The sequence below is a fragment of the Desmodus rotundus genome, chromosome 5 (genome assembly GCF_022682495.2).
Source record: "Desmodus rotundus isolate HL8 chromosome 5, HLdesRot8A.1, whole genome shotgun sequence".
Taxonomy (NCBI): Eukaryota; Metazoa; Chordata; class Mammalia; order Chiroptera; family Phyllostomidae; genus Desmodus; species Desmodus rotundus.
Window position 1 is genome coordinate 103,090,200 of NC_071391.1, and position 15,353 is coordinate 103,105,552.

General features: G+C 50.3%; 1 protein-coding gene across 2 annotated transcripts in view; it reads left to right on the forward strand.

Annotated features, from left to right (window-relative positions):
• Window positions 1–15,353, forward strand: part of KCNIP3 (potassium voltage-gated channel interacting protein 3) — a 65,672-nt gene that overhangs the window by 38,005 nt on the left and 12,314 nt on the right. Inside the window, exon 1 of one of the 2 annotated variants that reach the window (XM_024576695.4) lies at window positions 5,331–5,796. The exons of the other annotated variant lie outside the window; for it this stretch is intronic. Coding sequence (XP_024432463.1) covers window positions 5,694–5,796 — 103 coding nt within the window. The 5' untranslated portion in view covers window positions 5,331–5,693. Of the gene's footprint in view, window positions 1–5,330; window positions 5,797–15,353 lie in introns of those variants that run through there. 2 annotated transcript variants of the gene reach the window in all.

A 15,353-nucleotide genomic window follows, 5' to 3' on the forward strand; every position in this document is an offset into this window, starting at 1 on the left:
GGAGACGCTTCTCTTTAGTAGTTCTCAAGGAATGTATCTACTGATGAGAAATACTCTTAGTTTTCGCTTAATTTGGAATTCCTAATTTCCCTTCGAGAACCAGGACCACCTGGGAAGCGACACAAGGGAGTCTAGTTTTCATTATCTCATGGCCACACAGGACCCATCCACACGTTGTCTGCTCTGGCCCAACATCAGATGAAATGTGGGAGGTTTACGGCACAAGTAACAGAAAAGCTCCATTTCTTTAGCTTCAACAATGGGAGACGTATCATGTCCCATACAGGAGGTCCAGCAGGAAGGTGGCTCCGGGGCCGTCTACTCGGACCCAGCATGATCGTTAAGGACCTAGGTTCTTGTATCTACACCACCAGCATCGACCTTACTCACAGCCTGCTCCCCTCATGGTGACAAGGGAGGTGCCTAGTTCCAGACATTAACACCCCTACATGACAGTGTCCTAGGAAAGAAAAAGGTCCCTCATGTATATCTCAGGCTGTTTTCTTTCATCGGCTTGTCAGATTCCCATAGCTCATTGTTTGACGTGTAGCTCAAGGTCACCAAGTGACGCCATTTTACAAGAAGGAAAGGAAGGCTCAGAGAGGTTAGGGTTGGAATGAGGGACTCAGCCCTGGTTCTCCTGGCTCTTGCTGGTGATACCAGGGAAGCCTCTGCTGGAATAATTAGGGAAAAGGAATCACCAGACATCCCCATTAATTATTTTGTAAATATTTATACAAGGCAGGTAATACATGTACCTTTGGGAAGTTTACAATCTACTGGAAGAACAGAAACAAATAAATTAACACACAAATATTTAAGTTCACATTGTGAAAACTGTCCAAGGGAAAAGGGCTGGGGCCACGGTAGAGACCAACAAGAGGGAAGAGGTCAGGAGCAACACCTCTGCAGAGGTAGCATTAGCTGAGACCCAAAGGACAAGCAGGCATTAATTAGCTGGGTGAAGAGGCAGAGGAGGAGGAGGTGGAGGAGGAGGAGGAAGAGCAGGTTCAGGGAAGAGTGTGCACAGAGATCTGGGAGTGAGAGGCCTGGCTCACTCAGGTAGCTGCAAATGTGGCTGGGTTCTTGTGAACAAGGGAGAGTAGGAGGGGCCCAACCACGTGGGTCTAGAAGGGTAGGTGCCGTTGAATTAAAATCATAGGCTCTGAAACTGGACATTTTGGATTCAAATCCTGATGCTGTGGTTTAACAGCTGTGTGCCCTTAAGCAAACCATTAACTACTCTGTGCTTCAATTTCTTCCTCTTATCAAGTCTCCACCTTATCTGGAGCTGTGAGAAATGAAGGAGTTGAGTTGTGTTGAAATGCCTCAGGCTTAGTAAGTACTTGGTAGATGTCAGCAGCTCACATGGGCCTTGGGAAGGATTTGACTCCTTGTTTTGTGAGTAATGGAGAATGCAAGGAACAGCAACCCAACTCTGGCTTGAGCAACAATAGGGGGGATTTATTGGCTCATATAACTGAAAAATATAGGTTTAGATGTATCATCAGGCACTGCTGGATCCAGGCACGTAGCACTCTCTCCACTGTTTGCTCTGCTTTCCAGTGAGGTGACTACATTCTCAGGCTCTCTGTCCCCACAAGTTGGCAGGGAGGCCAGTTAGCCACCACAGTGAAAGAGGTAACCTCTCTCCTCCTTGTCCCAGGGCCAGTCTCATGGAAGTCTCTCATTGTCCTAGTTCCCTTCTGGGGCCCAGGCCTGAGCCAGTCACCATGGCAGTGGAGGAGGGGTGAGGAGTGGGAAAAGAAGAATCGATGCTAAGCAAGCAGTTATATCCCCAAATGTTGAAGACCACTGGCCTGAGGCTGGCAGGGGTTCTAAAAGGAAACTGAGTTGCTTTTACCAAATCGAGGAGAGGCAGGAGAGGCATGCTGAGCAGGCAGGCACAGGCAGCGTTGAGCCAGAGAGACACTGGAGGTTTCACACAGGGAAGGACAGGGTCTGACATTCCCCTTGGGATGACCGCTGTGGCTGCTGAACCGACGAGATGGGGGGAGGACAGAGCGGAGGTGGGAGAGGCAGTCTGGGGGTGGGGTGGGGGGGGATGGCATGGCCAGGCTGGTGGCAGTGGGGCAGAGATGGATGAGAAAGAGGCACAGAGCCAGGGCTTGGTGACACAGTGGGCTGGAGTGGGGTCAGGCGAATTCTACACCAAGAGCCAGGATTTGGCCCGCACATGTGAGACAGGGATCTTCTGGGAGGGCAGACTGAGGGGGACTTGATTTGGGAGGAAGTCAGAATTCAGCTTTAGATGCCCTGCATTTGAGCAACCTTGGGATGTCCGTTGGTAGGAATTCATGAGGCACGTCTTTGGGGCGTTCTTGTCTGGTTCTTGTGGACAATGAGAAGAATAAATAAATTGAACAATGCCTTCTCTGCCCAGTGGAATGCACTAGAAAAAAGGGAGGCCTTCACTCCTGGAACAACTTACTGTGCTGTCTGCAGGGAATGTCCCTGGAACAACATGGGCCTGGTCCAATCTCTCCCTTAAGAGTCAAAAAGCCCTGGGGCAGCTAGGTGGACAGGACCAGTAGGCTGGGGGCATGCAATGGGTGTTAGCTGGGGTTCCAGCCTCCAGGAGCTGGCACTGCAGCTGTGGTTAGACACGAGGAGCACAGGTGACATGGAAGATGTCTGGGCAGACAGCCGAAACTCAGTGCAGCACGTGTGTCCACGCAGCAGAGGCCGTGAGGGCTCAGAGGAGGAGGGGGTTAATGCAGGGCTGGTGCAATCTGGTGTGGCTTCCTGGAGACAGAGCTGGAGTGGCATCATGGATGTGGCAGACAAAAGGAAGACTGTGATCTTGGGTATGGGGTACAAGCCTAGGTGTGGAGTGTGTCCCACCCTGCCCCAAAGCAGCTGATTCTCTCAGAACTTTCTAAATCAGGTCAGGACACAAGGGCCTCCCTGGACCTCCCAGACATCCTGAGATCTTCAAGTGACGGCTCGCCCCCAGCCTTCCCAATCACCCGAGAAGCAGCAAGCTGTTCCCTCCACTGGGCCCCTCATCCTTCCCTCCGTCTGTGGCAGCCCTCAGCACCCTGAACTGCAGAGATTTCTCTGTGCTCCTTCCCGTAGCCCGCCCCCTCTTGAAGGCAGGGAACTGGCAGGGAGCGCTGCCAACACCAGCATATACTCTGCCACATGTTGGGGAGGGGTGAATGCATATCAGGGCGAATGGCCCTTGGCAGGTAAGCTAGTGGTGGCTGGGCTGAGTGTGGGGTGCACGTATGAAGCTTGAGGACTTGTCTGCCTTCTTCCCTCTCCAGGTCCAGGGAAGAGCAGGTGTAGCGAGGCCATCAGCCCAGCCTCAGTGGACCTGGGCTGGCCCCAGAGCTGGCAGACCCCAAGCTAGTGAGCAAGCAGGGAGTCAGCTTTCCATCCATTAGGCCCGTGGCCCGGCTGCTGATGCTGAGCGTTCTGCTCTGAGCCCTGCTATCTACTTAGGTATCGTTAATATTTTACGCTTCAGAGCCAGGGGATCGATGCCTTGTTTATAGCTCAGTGTTTATGGACAGTCACTGAAGCTTTCATGAGGAAGATGTGCAGGAGCACCAGGGGAAACTGAGGCAGGAGAGCAGGAGTGGGAAGGCCTCAGGAAGCCCCCCAAGATGGCTTCCTTTGCTTGCTTGGTTCTCTGTCGTCCCCTCTCTCTCACATCTGGCACCCTGGACATGCCCACCTCCAGAACACACCCTAAAAGGCCACGAGAGCCCCTGATCAACCCGATGGAGGCCCTTTAACTTCTATAGACTTTCACACACTTTAGTAACTTGCCTAGTCCAGCAGAGCCTGATCTCTGCCATCTTGGCCTCTCTGCCTGGAACTCTGCCTTTGGTCAGTGGAGACTTCATTGCATCCCACTAAAATGGAATTGAAAGCTGTGCGTTTTAAGTATCTCCAACAACTCAGACTTTTAACCAGTATTAAATAGTGAGGTTGAACTTGCAAGCCCAAAGAAAGGCCTCAGGTACATTCCTCCCTTTCAGTTCCCCCGAAAGCAGTGTGGTGCCCTGGGGCAACATCAGCTCTGGAACCCAGCAGGCCTGGCTGCACCTGTGCCCTCTGGGTTCTGCTTTCCTCACCTCTACAATTGGGGAAGAGAAATGCCCACGAGGGGAGCCCTCGAGGATGACAAGTAACCTTAAAGACTTGGCTCTGGTCTGCCAGTTCCAGGAGGGCCCACAGTGCACAGATGCGGTTTCCCACCCAACCTGGAACGCGAACTATGTATTGGGACACAAGCACCTGCTCAGGATTTGTAAGGAAGGGAGGGAGGGAGGGAGGGAGGGAGGGAGGAAGGAAGGAAGGAAGGAAGGAAGGAGTAGCAGAGGTTCCACAAATGAGAGCTGCTGTTGTTCAGGCCCCAGGTGCAAACAGGGCTCACACTCAAGGACGTGGAGCGAGGCTGGGTTTCCGTCCATTAAGGCACTGGGAGGACAGAACTTGTTCGCAGCAGCGCCCGCGTCCCGCCCCCGAAATCCAAGCTGGTGCGCAGCGCCCCCTGGAGGAAGAGGAGAGGAGCGGTTCCAGTGCCCCACACCCCGACCCCGGAGTCCTAGAGTTTGGGCACTCAGAGGATGCGGGTCTTCGCCCTGCCACGCCCCTCCTCTCCACTGCGTTCCTCCTTGCTTTCCGAGGCATTTTTCCCCTACTCAATGCCCTGAGCAGGAAAAAGGCGATCCACAAACTAATAAGCCCTCCCTTGCCCTGCTCGCGCGGAGCAGTTGACATCCACTTAGCTGTTTCCCACGGCCGGAAAGGCAGGCACCGGGCCCTCCTGGAGGAGGAGGCTGCAAGTTCATGACTCCCTAACGTAATGCAGAACTTGAACTCAGCTTCGTGGGCTCTAGTGCCAGAGTCCACACGCCCTCTTAAAGCCTCGAGCGCACCCTGGTTTCCAGAACTGAACAATTTTGGAGATCAGGTCCAAATTTAATCCCTGGCGGAGGGCTGGATTATGGAAAACACCTGGGGCCAGAGGGCTTCCCGGATCCTTCGAAGGCCAATTCTGCCCAGGCGGCCGGGTGAGAGCGGAGGCGGCCAGGTTCCGCACAGTCGGCCAGGAGAGGGAAGCCCCGATTCCGCAGGGAGCGATGCGGTGCTCTCTTCCTTCCCGTCCCCTCCCAGCACGGATTCGGTGAAACCATCCACCCAGCGGCCTCTCGGGGCTGGCGGGGAAGCGGTGGCCGTGCGCCAGGTCCATCCCGGGCTGAACTGCGCGAGGCGGGGCCGCCTCCCCCACCCCGCCCTTCCCGGGCGCGCGGGGGGGCCTTAGGGGACGCCTACCGGGTGGTCGCCACGCCTAGGCCAATGAGCGCAAGGGGAGCTGCGATGGAGGCTGGGCGTCCAGGAGTACTTGGGACCCCTGCGCATCTTCGCCCGCGGGGCTGGAGAGGGCGCGAGAGGCGCGGCACCCGTGCGGGGAATGGAGGCGCCTCTGGCCCGCGCCGCCGCCGTGCCTCAAAGTTTGCCAACTGACTCGGAAAGTTGCGCTGGGGATCGGCCGCCGCGGCGCGCCGCGTCCCACCTCCCGGCCGGGCCCAGCTAGCCGCCGCCACCCTGCGCGGGGCCCTGGCCCCGCAGACACCGGCAGCCCCGCCTGCCGGGGGCATGTGAGCCACGGGCGGGCAGCACCGGCCCGGCGCCTCGGAGGCAGCGCGCGGGCCGCCATGGGCATCCAGGGCATGGAGTTGTGCGCCATGGCTGTGGTGGTGCTGCTGTTCATCGCCGTACTCAAGCAGTTCGGCATCCTGGAGCCCATATCCATGGAAGGTAACTTGTGGTCCCTGCCCCCCACTGCCCTCCGTCTGGGCCAGCGTTCTGCAGGGAGGGAGCCACAAGCGCTCTGGCCCGCTACGCCTAGCGCCGTCACCCAGGTCACCTCCCGGCTCCCGAGGGTTGGGCCTGGAACTAAGGGGTCAGAGAGGGCTCGGGCCCAAGTAGCCTCCGAGGGGACAGAGCCTCTGTGCTCAAGGTGGGTGTAAGCGAGATGCCAGGTGGCACCTTGATCTGTATCCCTGGCCGTCTCAGGCCGGCGGGTCCGAGCGGCTCGCTGTGAGCATAGCAGGTTTAGGCCGCCGGGCGGCGGAGGTATTGCAGGGTGAAGATGACTGGAGGACCCTCCACTCAGGGCGCGGGGCGGCGAGTTAATATAAAGCTTCTGCCGTGTGTTTGGGGCCATCACTTTCGCCCCCATCCAACACCCATTTCCCTCCCCAGGCAAGGCTCAGGCCCACGGGATTGGTAATCAAATCTGCAGGAACCACATTTCTGTCCCAATAAAATATTAACTGAGGACACAGACCTACTCTTAAATCAGACACTGCCGCCTCCTCGAGACCCCTGGCAGGCGCCATTGGAGCTGCTTCCCAACCCTTGGTGCATCCCTCAACTCTGGGCGGGTTGGGAGGAGGAGCCCCAGCAGGGCACACCCATTCTGAAGGAGACCTTGACTCACTAGGGTTGTAACCTGTGCTCCCGCAGTTCCGAAGAGGCTGTTGCAGCCCTATGCCCTGGACTGCAGGGAAGGGACCAGCTGGGCCTGTTCAAGTCACCTGTGCTCCCCCGCTGTCCTCTAAGAGGAGGGTGGGCATCCGCCTGCCTCAGCACTCTGCTGAACTTGTCAGGGTCCAGCTCCTGGGACTGAAATCCAGAGACCTGGGGTGGTAAGGGAGGAAGAACCTGGCCCTGCCTCTGAACTGCCCAGCATCTCCTTGCACATGGGGATGTGCTCCAGCCCCTGTGAAGGGCTGCTGAGGGCAGGAAGGGGCCCAGGGCCAGAAAGCCATGCTTGACCTCCATTCTGCCTTCAGAGCCCAGGGCCCACTCTTTACCTGAGGTGCATGGCCTGTGGCCTTCAGAAGCCATCCTGCTCCATCACACCTTTTCTAGGTGAGTTCAGGAGGTTCAGACAGAAGGAACTTGCTCAAGGTGGTTCTGAGAGGTGTCACCTGGAGAGGAAACTTGTCCTAGCCAGGTCTGCACTTGGCTGGATGCTGGCCCTGTCAGGGGTACTCTGCAATGGGGGACTTAGTGGAAAATGCAGGCAGTTGGGGCGAGGTTGGGGGCTGAGCATCCCACACTGCTGTGGAACACTGCTTCTTGCTGGGTGCTAGCATGTCCCATATTCCCTACCCTATCCCTACCTACAATGGGTGGGGTGGTCCCACCTCCCTGCGCTGGGCCAGCCAAGCCAGCTCCTCTCACCAGGAGTTGCTTTGACAGATGGATGGCCCTACGGTAGTGAGGAATGTGTCACTGGGCATCATGCTCACAGGTCTGGGCCAGACTGAAATCGGTCTTTGTGATTCTTAAGGAGAAGGGATTTCTTCACCAGGTGGAGAGTATGCGCAGGACTGCAGGGGATCTATTCAACCCACCAAAACAGCCACCTCAGACTCAAATGAGTTTCTCTTTTCTGGCATATTTCCCACTTGTCCCCCCTGAAGTTCTGGGGTCTTGGTGTTGTGGGAAAGCACAGCATCCTAGAGTCGGCCAGGCCTGAGCTGGAAGCCTGTCACCCACACGTTCTGGCTGCAAAACTCCCTTAACCTTTCTGAGCCCCGGTTTGGCCCTCTGTAAAGGAGGGCCGAAAGGAATTCCTGCCTGTGGAGCTGTGGCAGACTTGTAACTGGCCAGGGGGGCTTTCATGACCCCAGAACTATTCTTGGCATGTGATAAATGCACAAGCTTTGTGAACCATTGCCATCACCAATAACTAGTAATACAGTGATGAATTGTAGTAACAGATGCGATTCACTGCTGCAGACCTCCCTCACTTAGGCAGGCCTCCCTGCCTGTGTCACAGGGACAGGGTTATAAGTTCCAGGCGTTCCCTGTTGATGTAGAGTGAGACCATTGGCCAGGGACTGTCTAAGGGACTGTCAGACGGGCTGTCAGGACCACCAGCCTTTGGACCCCAGCCTGGATATGAGCTGGCACAGAGGGAAGGGAGCTGGTGCCCAGGTCCCCTCCAAGCCTGTGTGTGCGCAGTGGGATGTGTCTCTTGTCCTCTCTGAGCCTCCGTAGTTCTCATCTGAAAGAGACCAGAGTTATGAGGCCTCTGGGGATTGTTAGGCACTAATGGATCCGGGTTGTAGGGATGCAGCTTTCTAGAAATAGATGCAGGAGTCGAAAGGCCCTCCTCTCTGCCCTGGTCCCCTGTCTGTCTCTGTCTCTGGCGACTGTGTCAGGGGCTGTTCCAGCCTGGTGTGGCCACCAGCTTACTGGATGACTTAGGTGTATCTTAATTTCCTCATCAGTAGAATGAGGATAAGAATAGACTGGTTCCCACGATCCACTTCAAGGGGTTGGGGTGAACTATGGCACTTTGCAGAAGTTAACAGTGGAGCACAGCTCTAAAAACTCCTGGGGGTGGGGCACGCCTGGGCTGACCAGCCTTGTTCCTGAGAACGACACAGTCCTAACACCAGACCTTTGTGTCTGCACTTGTGGCCCAAGGCTTGGCTCTGGCTGCTTCTTATCTCAGTCCAGGTTTCCTAAGTTCTAGACTAGTAGCTCTCTGCCGAGAGCAGTTGGCTCCTCAGAGGACATTTGGTAATGTCTGGAGGCTCATTGGTGAGGCCTGAATGTAGGCGGGTGAAGAGAACAGAGGAGTGAAGGGGAGAATGGGACGTGCTCATAGCAGAGATGTGCATGACCTGGCCCGCCACCTCTGTTCTTCCAACAGGCAACCCCACCCCTCTGTAGCTGCCTTCTTCACACAGTACCCGTGCGGGGCTGGCCTTGCAAAGGTGACCTGGGAGCCTGGAAGGTCCACGGCTGATTCTTGGCTTGGAGCAGGCCTGAGGGGCCGCTGTTACTCCTCCTACTCCCTTCTCTTGCTCTCCTCCCCCCACCCCGCAGCACACTCTCCTACCTCTGCTGGGATTGGCAGTTCTCTGAGAATCTTGGGTGCTCTTATCCCTAGCAAGTATGCAAAAGTCCACCAGACTCCTTCGGCCCCTGGGCAGTTTCTCAGTCTGGGGTGCCGATAACAAGGACAGTAGCCAGCATCTAGCGAGCACTCTGTCAAGGCCAGGTACTTCACATGCATCAGAATTTTGTCCTCATTTTAGGCTCATTTTATAGATGAGACTGAGGCTCAGGGAGAATAACTGACTAGCCTGAGGTTCCCCAGCCAGAGTGGCGGAGCCAGGACATTTCTGAGCTTTGGCCTCACACTGTCCTGGATGTGTCTCTAACTCTTCAAGGCCATGGGGGCCATGCATGCCAGCCTCTTACAGCTCAGGTGTGGGGAACCCAAAGGGGAGGCAGCTGCCGGGACCAAATCTAAAGTGGGAAGAGTCTCTCTCACAAGACTGTGGGGACGAAATGTGTGAACACTTGCAAAGCTCAGAAAGCAGTGCGCAGCACAGAGGGAGCACGTAGTAAGTGTTAGCTCCCGTCACTTCTGGCAGAAATGACCCAGCCCAAACGACCCCCAGCAACACACACCACTGACTGTGTGCTAGAAGCTCGTGGGCAAAAAGGATGCACTTGACAGGCTGCCGAGTAAGACTTCATGTGAGATTCCTAAGTTTCTTGGAAACCACCAACCGTGTCCAGATTAGCAACGGTTGAGGGAGAGACTTGGGGAGGGAGGGCCTTGCCCAAGCTCCCCAGCCTACAGCTTCGGCCCACCTCCCTGTCCAGCAGAAACCCCCGAGGGGCCCACCTCTCTCTTCCCTTCCTGGGAGCCAGCCAGCCCAGCAGGCAGCAGCCTCGGCCAGTGGGGACCAGGGACCTTGCAGAGGACATAATGGAGGATGCCTACTGCTATAAACCTGCTAAGCCTGTCAAGTGCATCCTCCTTGCCCGCTAGCTTGTTGCACACAGTCAGTATGTGGGACTCTGGAGGTCATTTGGGCTGGGTCATTTCTGCCAGAAGTGATGCGAGCTAACCCTTACCACGTGCTCACTCTCTGCCGGGCACCGCTTTCTGAGCTTTGCACCTTAGCTTGGTGGTCTCCTTCTCTGATGATGATCTGTTTCAGACATCCTTCTTTTGTCAGCTGTGGACACTGGACATTGTCTTCTCCCATTCTGCTGAATGTCTTCAACAGGCCACAGTGTCCTTTGTCTAACAGAAATCCTTAATATTCATGGATTGAATTCATCCATTTTTCCCTTTATGGTTTGAGCTTTTGAAGTTTTCAGAAGTTTTTCCCTACCTTTAGTTGGCAAGATACATTTTTTTAAAGATTTTATTTATTTATTTTTAGAGAGAGGGGAAGGGAAGGAAAAAGGGAGGGAGAGAAACATCAGTGTGTGGTTGCCTGTCATGTACCCCTACTGGGGACCTGGCCTGCAACCCAGTCATGTGCCCTGACTGGGATTTGAACCGGTAACCCTTTGGTTCACAGGCCGGCATTCAATCCATTGAGCCACACCAGCTAAGGCAAGATACTTTTTGTTTTAACTCTGCAGCTCACCTTTCATATTTGGGTCTTAGTTCATCGGAAAGCCACTTTTGCACATGGTATAAAGGGCTCCAGATTCGTTTTCTATATGTGGTGAGCCAGCTTCCTTAACTCTATCAGCTAAACAATCTGGCCTTTCCTCAGTCTCCTGCGAAGCCCCTCCACACCTCTTTCTTCTTTTGAGCTCCCTGGTCTGCTTGGTTTGTCTGTTCTTGTACCAACCACAAAATTGTTACTGCAGCGACTGTGCAGTATGTATTAGTATCCAGTAGGGAAAGCTCCCTCTTTACTCCTCTTTTCTAGATTTTAATGGACTTCTTATTCCTCATTCTACATTTGAGAGTAAGTTTATCAAGGTCCTCAAAAAGTCCACCTGGATTTTTGATCGAGAGTCTGCTGAATTTACAGATTACTTGGGGGAGAAATGACGTCTTTATAATACTATATGGTCCTACCTAAATTGGAATCTTTCATTTATTCAGATTACTTGTCTATATAGAGGCCCTTTCAGTTTTGGTTAATGCTGAGATACTTTTCAGTTTTTATGGATATTATGAATTTATCAATTATGATCATAATAAGCCATTGATCAATTATGATATTGATGACATTAAAAGATATTACATTATCTTTTTATTATATTTTACTAAGTGGTTATTACTATGCTATTGGTTTTCATAAATTAATCTTCTTTCTGACAACCTTACCAAACTCTCATGTATATTGGTCCTTTTGGTCCCTGGGGACTTTGTTATCTACAAATTGTGTTAATTTTATCCTTTATTCCCCATTATCACACCGTTTACTTCTTTTCTGAAGTCTGTAGAGCATTGGCAGAGCCTGAGTCAGTGGTGACCGAGGCCGACCTTGTGACTGTGGCCAGATCTTGAAGAGAGAGTGTCTTTGCCTTTGCTGTGAAATCTAAAACTTTCTGTCAACACGTGATTTGCAAATGTGAGCTGTGTTGAAGGGAGGCAGTTCCCTTGATTCCCTAGTTTGCTAAGAGCTGTTGTTTGTTTTAATTATAAATAGATGCGGATGTTCACCAATGCCTTTTGCATTAGAATTTTCAGCGATTTTCCCTCCTTATTCTCTTACAGATAAAGTCTTCTTGTTCATGGTGTACTTGTACTTTTTAAAAATACTGTTAGAGCCCTGGCCAGGCATGGCTCAGTTGGTTGGGCATCGGCCCGCAAAGTGAAAGGTCAGTTGCTGGTCAGGGCACGTGCCCTGGCTGTGGGTTCAGTCCCCCATCCAGATGCTTAGGAGAGGCAACTGACTGATCAATGGTTCTCTCCTTTTTCTCCCTCCCTTCCCCTCTCTCTAAAAATAAGTAAATAAAGTCTTTTAAAAAACATGGTTACATTCAGTTAGCTAACATTTGATTTCATCTATGCTCAAAAGTGAAATGAGCATATCGTTTTTTGCTTTTCCGGCTTTATTGAGATATAATTGACACGTAACATTGCGTGAATTTAAGGTGTACAATGTGACGATTTGATACGTGTATATGATGTGAAATCACAACAAAATTGGTTAACATGCCCGTCACCTCACATCAATACCATTTTTTGTTGTGCTGGTGGTGAGAACGTTTAAGATCTGCTCTCCCATCCACTGGCAAGTACGGAACACAGGGCAGCACCCTGCTGTGCGTTAGTGCGTTAGCTCCCAGACCGTTCTCACCTTACACCTGGAAGCTTGCACCTTTGACCTACACCTCCCTGCCGCCCCACCTCCAGCCTCTGGCAGACACCATTCTACTCTATTTCTGTGAATCTGGCTTTTTTTTAGATTCCACATATAAGTGAGATCATACAGTATGTGTTCTCTGTCTGACTTACTTCAATGGAGCATAAAGTCCGTAAGGTTCATCCATGTCAACACTATAATTTATATTCTTGCATTGCCCACATATGACGTAGGAATCAAGATGACTGTGTCCATCACTGCACTAGCAATATGGAGATCACTGGTGATACTTTTAATAGTAGTCTGTATGGAGCGGTGGGCAAATGCCCCAGAGGAGTAAGTTCAAGAGAGAATAGAAGGAGAGGAAGTGAGGACAGTGAGTTACAGGAGAGAGGAAGACACTAGCTTGAGGGGAAAGTAGGACCAAGGGAGTTTTGTTTTCCGGTTTTATTTTTGTAATGGAAGAAATGGTATCGTTTATGTATATGTGTGTGTGTGTGTCTTTGAAGTTTTTGTTTTATTTTATCTTTTTGGCCTTTGAGGCAGAGGATGAGGTTACTCATATTCTTTAGTTCCTGGGACAGTATCAGTCTTGCCTCATTTAAAACCCCTCTCGTGTTTTATTTTCTCTTTTCCTTTTTATTCCTCCATTTCCTCTTCCCCTATAGCTATTGTTCTAATTTTATTTAATTTTGATTTTTTTATACACAGTGCCATTTGCCTTTTTTGGTGCCAAGTCCTATGTTTTTTTTTTTTTAAACAACACAAGTTTATTTTTTCATAAATCTGGAGGCTAGAGATCTGAGATCAGGATGCCCGCAGGTTTGGTTCCTCCGGAGGCCTCTTCGCCTGGCTTGCAGACGCGCCTTCTCACCGGTCCTCACGTGGTCTTTGCTCTGTGCGTGCGCGGGTCTGGTGTCTCCCAGTTCTGTGAATTTGACAGATGTGTGTCATGTAACCACTACCACCATCAAGGATAGAACAACTCCATCACCACAAAAATTTCTCTCACCTTGTAGTCTGCCCATCTCTTGTCCCCAGCCCCTGATATATTTTCTTCTCCATGATTTCTTTAATTTTGTACTCTCCAAAATTTATAATTGGCGTTTTACGTTACACAGCCTCTTGAGTCCGGTTCTTTCACTTGCCAGTGCGTTTGAGATTCGACCCTGTTGCTGTGGCTCTCAGGGGTTTGTCCACGTCCATTGCCGAGTTAGTCCACTGCGCGGATGTGGCACGGTTTGGTCATCCATTCGCCGGCCAAACGATGTTTGGGTTGTCTCCAGCTTTTGGTAATTGTGAATTAAGTTACTCTAAATGTTTGCATAAATTTTTGTGTCAGTACAATAGGTTCCATTTCATCTGGGTAAATAACCAGGAGTGGGATTGCTGGGGCAGACCTAAGTGTATGTTTATAAGAAACTGCACACTGAGTTCCAGAGTGTCAGTGCCGTTTTCCTTCCCGCCAGCAAAGTACCCCGTTACTCCGCATCCCTGACGGTGCTTGATGTTGTCAGCATTTGTGATCTGTAGTTAAGTGATTCTAACAGGTGCGTAATTGTATTTCATTTGGTTTTAATTTGGATTTCCCTCATTGTAAATGGTGTTAACCCCTTTTTATGTACTCATTTGCCATCTGTATATCCTCTTGGGTGAGGTATTTGATCAAGTCCTTTGCCCGTTTATTAACACGGGTTGTTTGTTTTCTCACTGCTGAATTCTGAGAGTTGATTATAAATTCTAGATATCCTTTGTCAGATATGTGATTTGCAAATATTTTCTCCCACCCTGTAGTTTCTTTTTATTCAACAGATCTCTTACAGAGCAAAAGTTTTACTTTTTCATTAAAGAGTACAATTTATCACTTTTTTCTTTGATGATTGTGCTGCTGATGTCTTGTGTAAGAAGTGCCTAAACCCAGGCCATGAAGATTTTCTTCTACATTTTTTACAGAAGTTTTATAACTGTATGTCTTATATTTAAATCTGTGCTTCATTTAGTCACAGTTCATTTTTCTTATAATGGATGTCCAATTTTCCAGCACCATCTTTTGAAAAAACTATCCTTTCTCCACTGAATTGCTTTTGCACACTTGTCAAAAATCAGCCGGTCCTATTTGTGTGGCTCTATTTCTGGGTTATCTGTTTCGTTGCATTCATCTGTGTGTGGTTCTCTCCCCAAACACCAGTCTTGGTTATCATAGCTGTATGCCATGTTTTTCCATGTGTAATGCACGCGCACGTATAATGCACACCCATGTTTTTGGCCCAAACTTTCAGGAAAAAAATCTTTTGTTGTAATTTTTTAATTCAATTTTTTATTTATTTATATTTTGAAACAAAACCAGTTATCATATTCTAGAATATTATTTTGCATATGATATCATCATTGCTTTCTAGAGTTACACTTTTAATGCATAAATATAAATAAAAGAATTAAAAACATTTATACAGATACGGAATTAGTGCTACCCGAGTATAACGTGTATCGTTGTTTTTTTCCCTCAAAAATATTGGGCAAAATACAGGAATAAGTCTTAAAATCAGATGGACTGATTTACCCCACTTGATTCTTTTTCAGAGCTGCTTTAGCTATTGTTTCTTTTGCCTTTCCATGTAAATTTTAGAATTATTTTGTCTACATCTACAAAAAATCTTCCTGGGATTTTTATTGGAAGTTTGTCAAATCTGTAGATAATTTTGGAGATAATTGACGTCATTATGACGTTGGGTCTCTCAGGGTATGAACATGGTATGTCTCTTCACTTATTTCATCTACTGTGGGCACTGTCATCAGCCTTTTGTAGTGCTCGGCGTTCAGAGTATGTGCACCTTTTGTTAGATTCACGCCTGCGTATTTCATTTGTGGGGCAAGCATTTGTAAATGCTATTGTTTTTACATTTTTCCCAGTTGTATATTGCCGGTCTATAGAAATGTGACTGATTTTGTTAACTTTGTATCCTGCGACTTGCTAAATTCACTTATTAGAGGATTTTTTTTTTTGTATATTCTTTGGGATTATCTACATAGGTAATCATGTCATCTGCAAATAAGGATCGTTTCTTTTTCTTTCCAACCTGATCGGTATGCTTTTCCTTGCTCTCTCCCTTTCCTTTTTCTTTTCTTCCTCCCTTCCCTTCCCCTTTATGCATTGGCTAGGACTTTTAAAATGATGTTGAATAGGAGAGGGGAGGACAGACATTCTTGTCTGTTCGT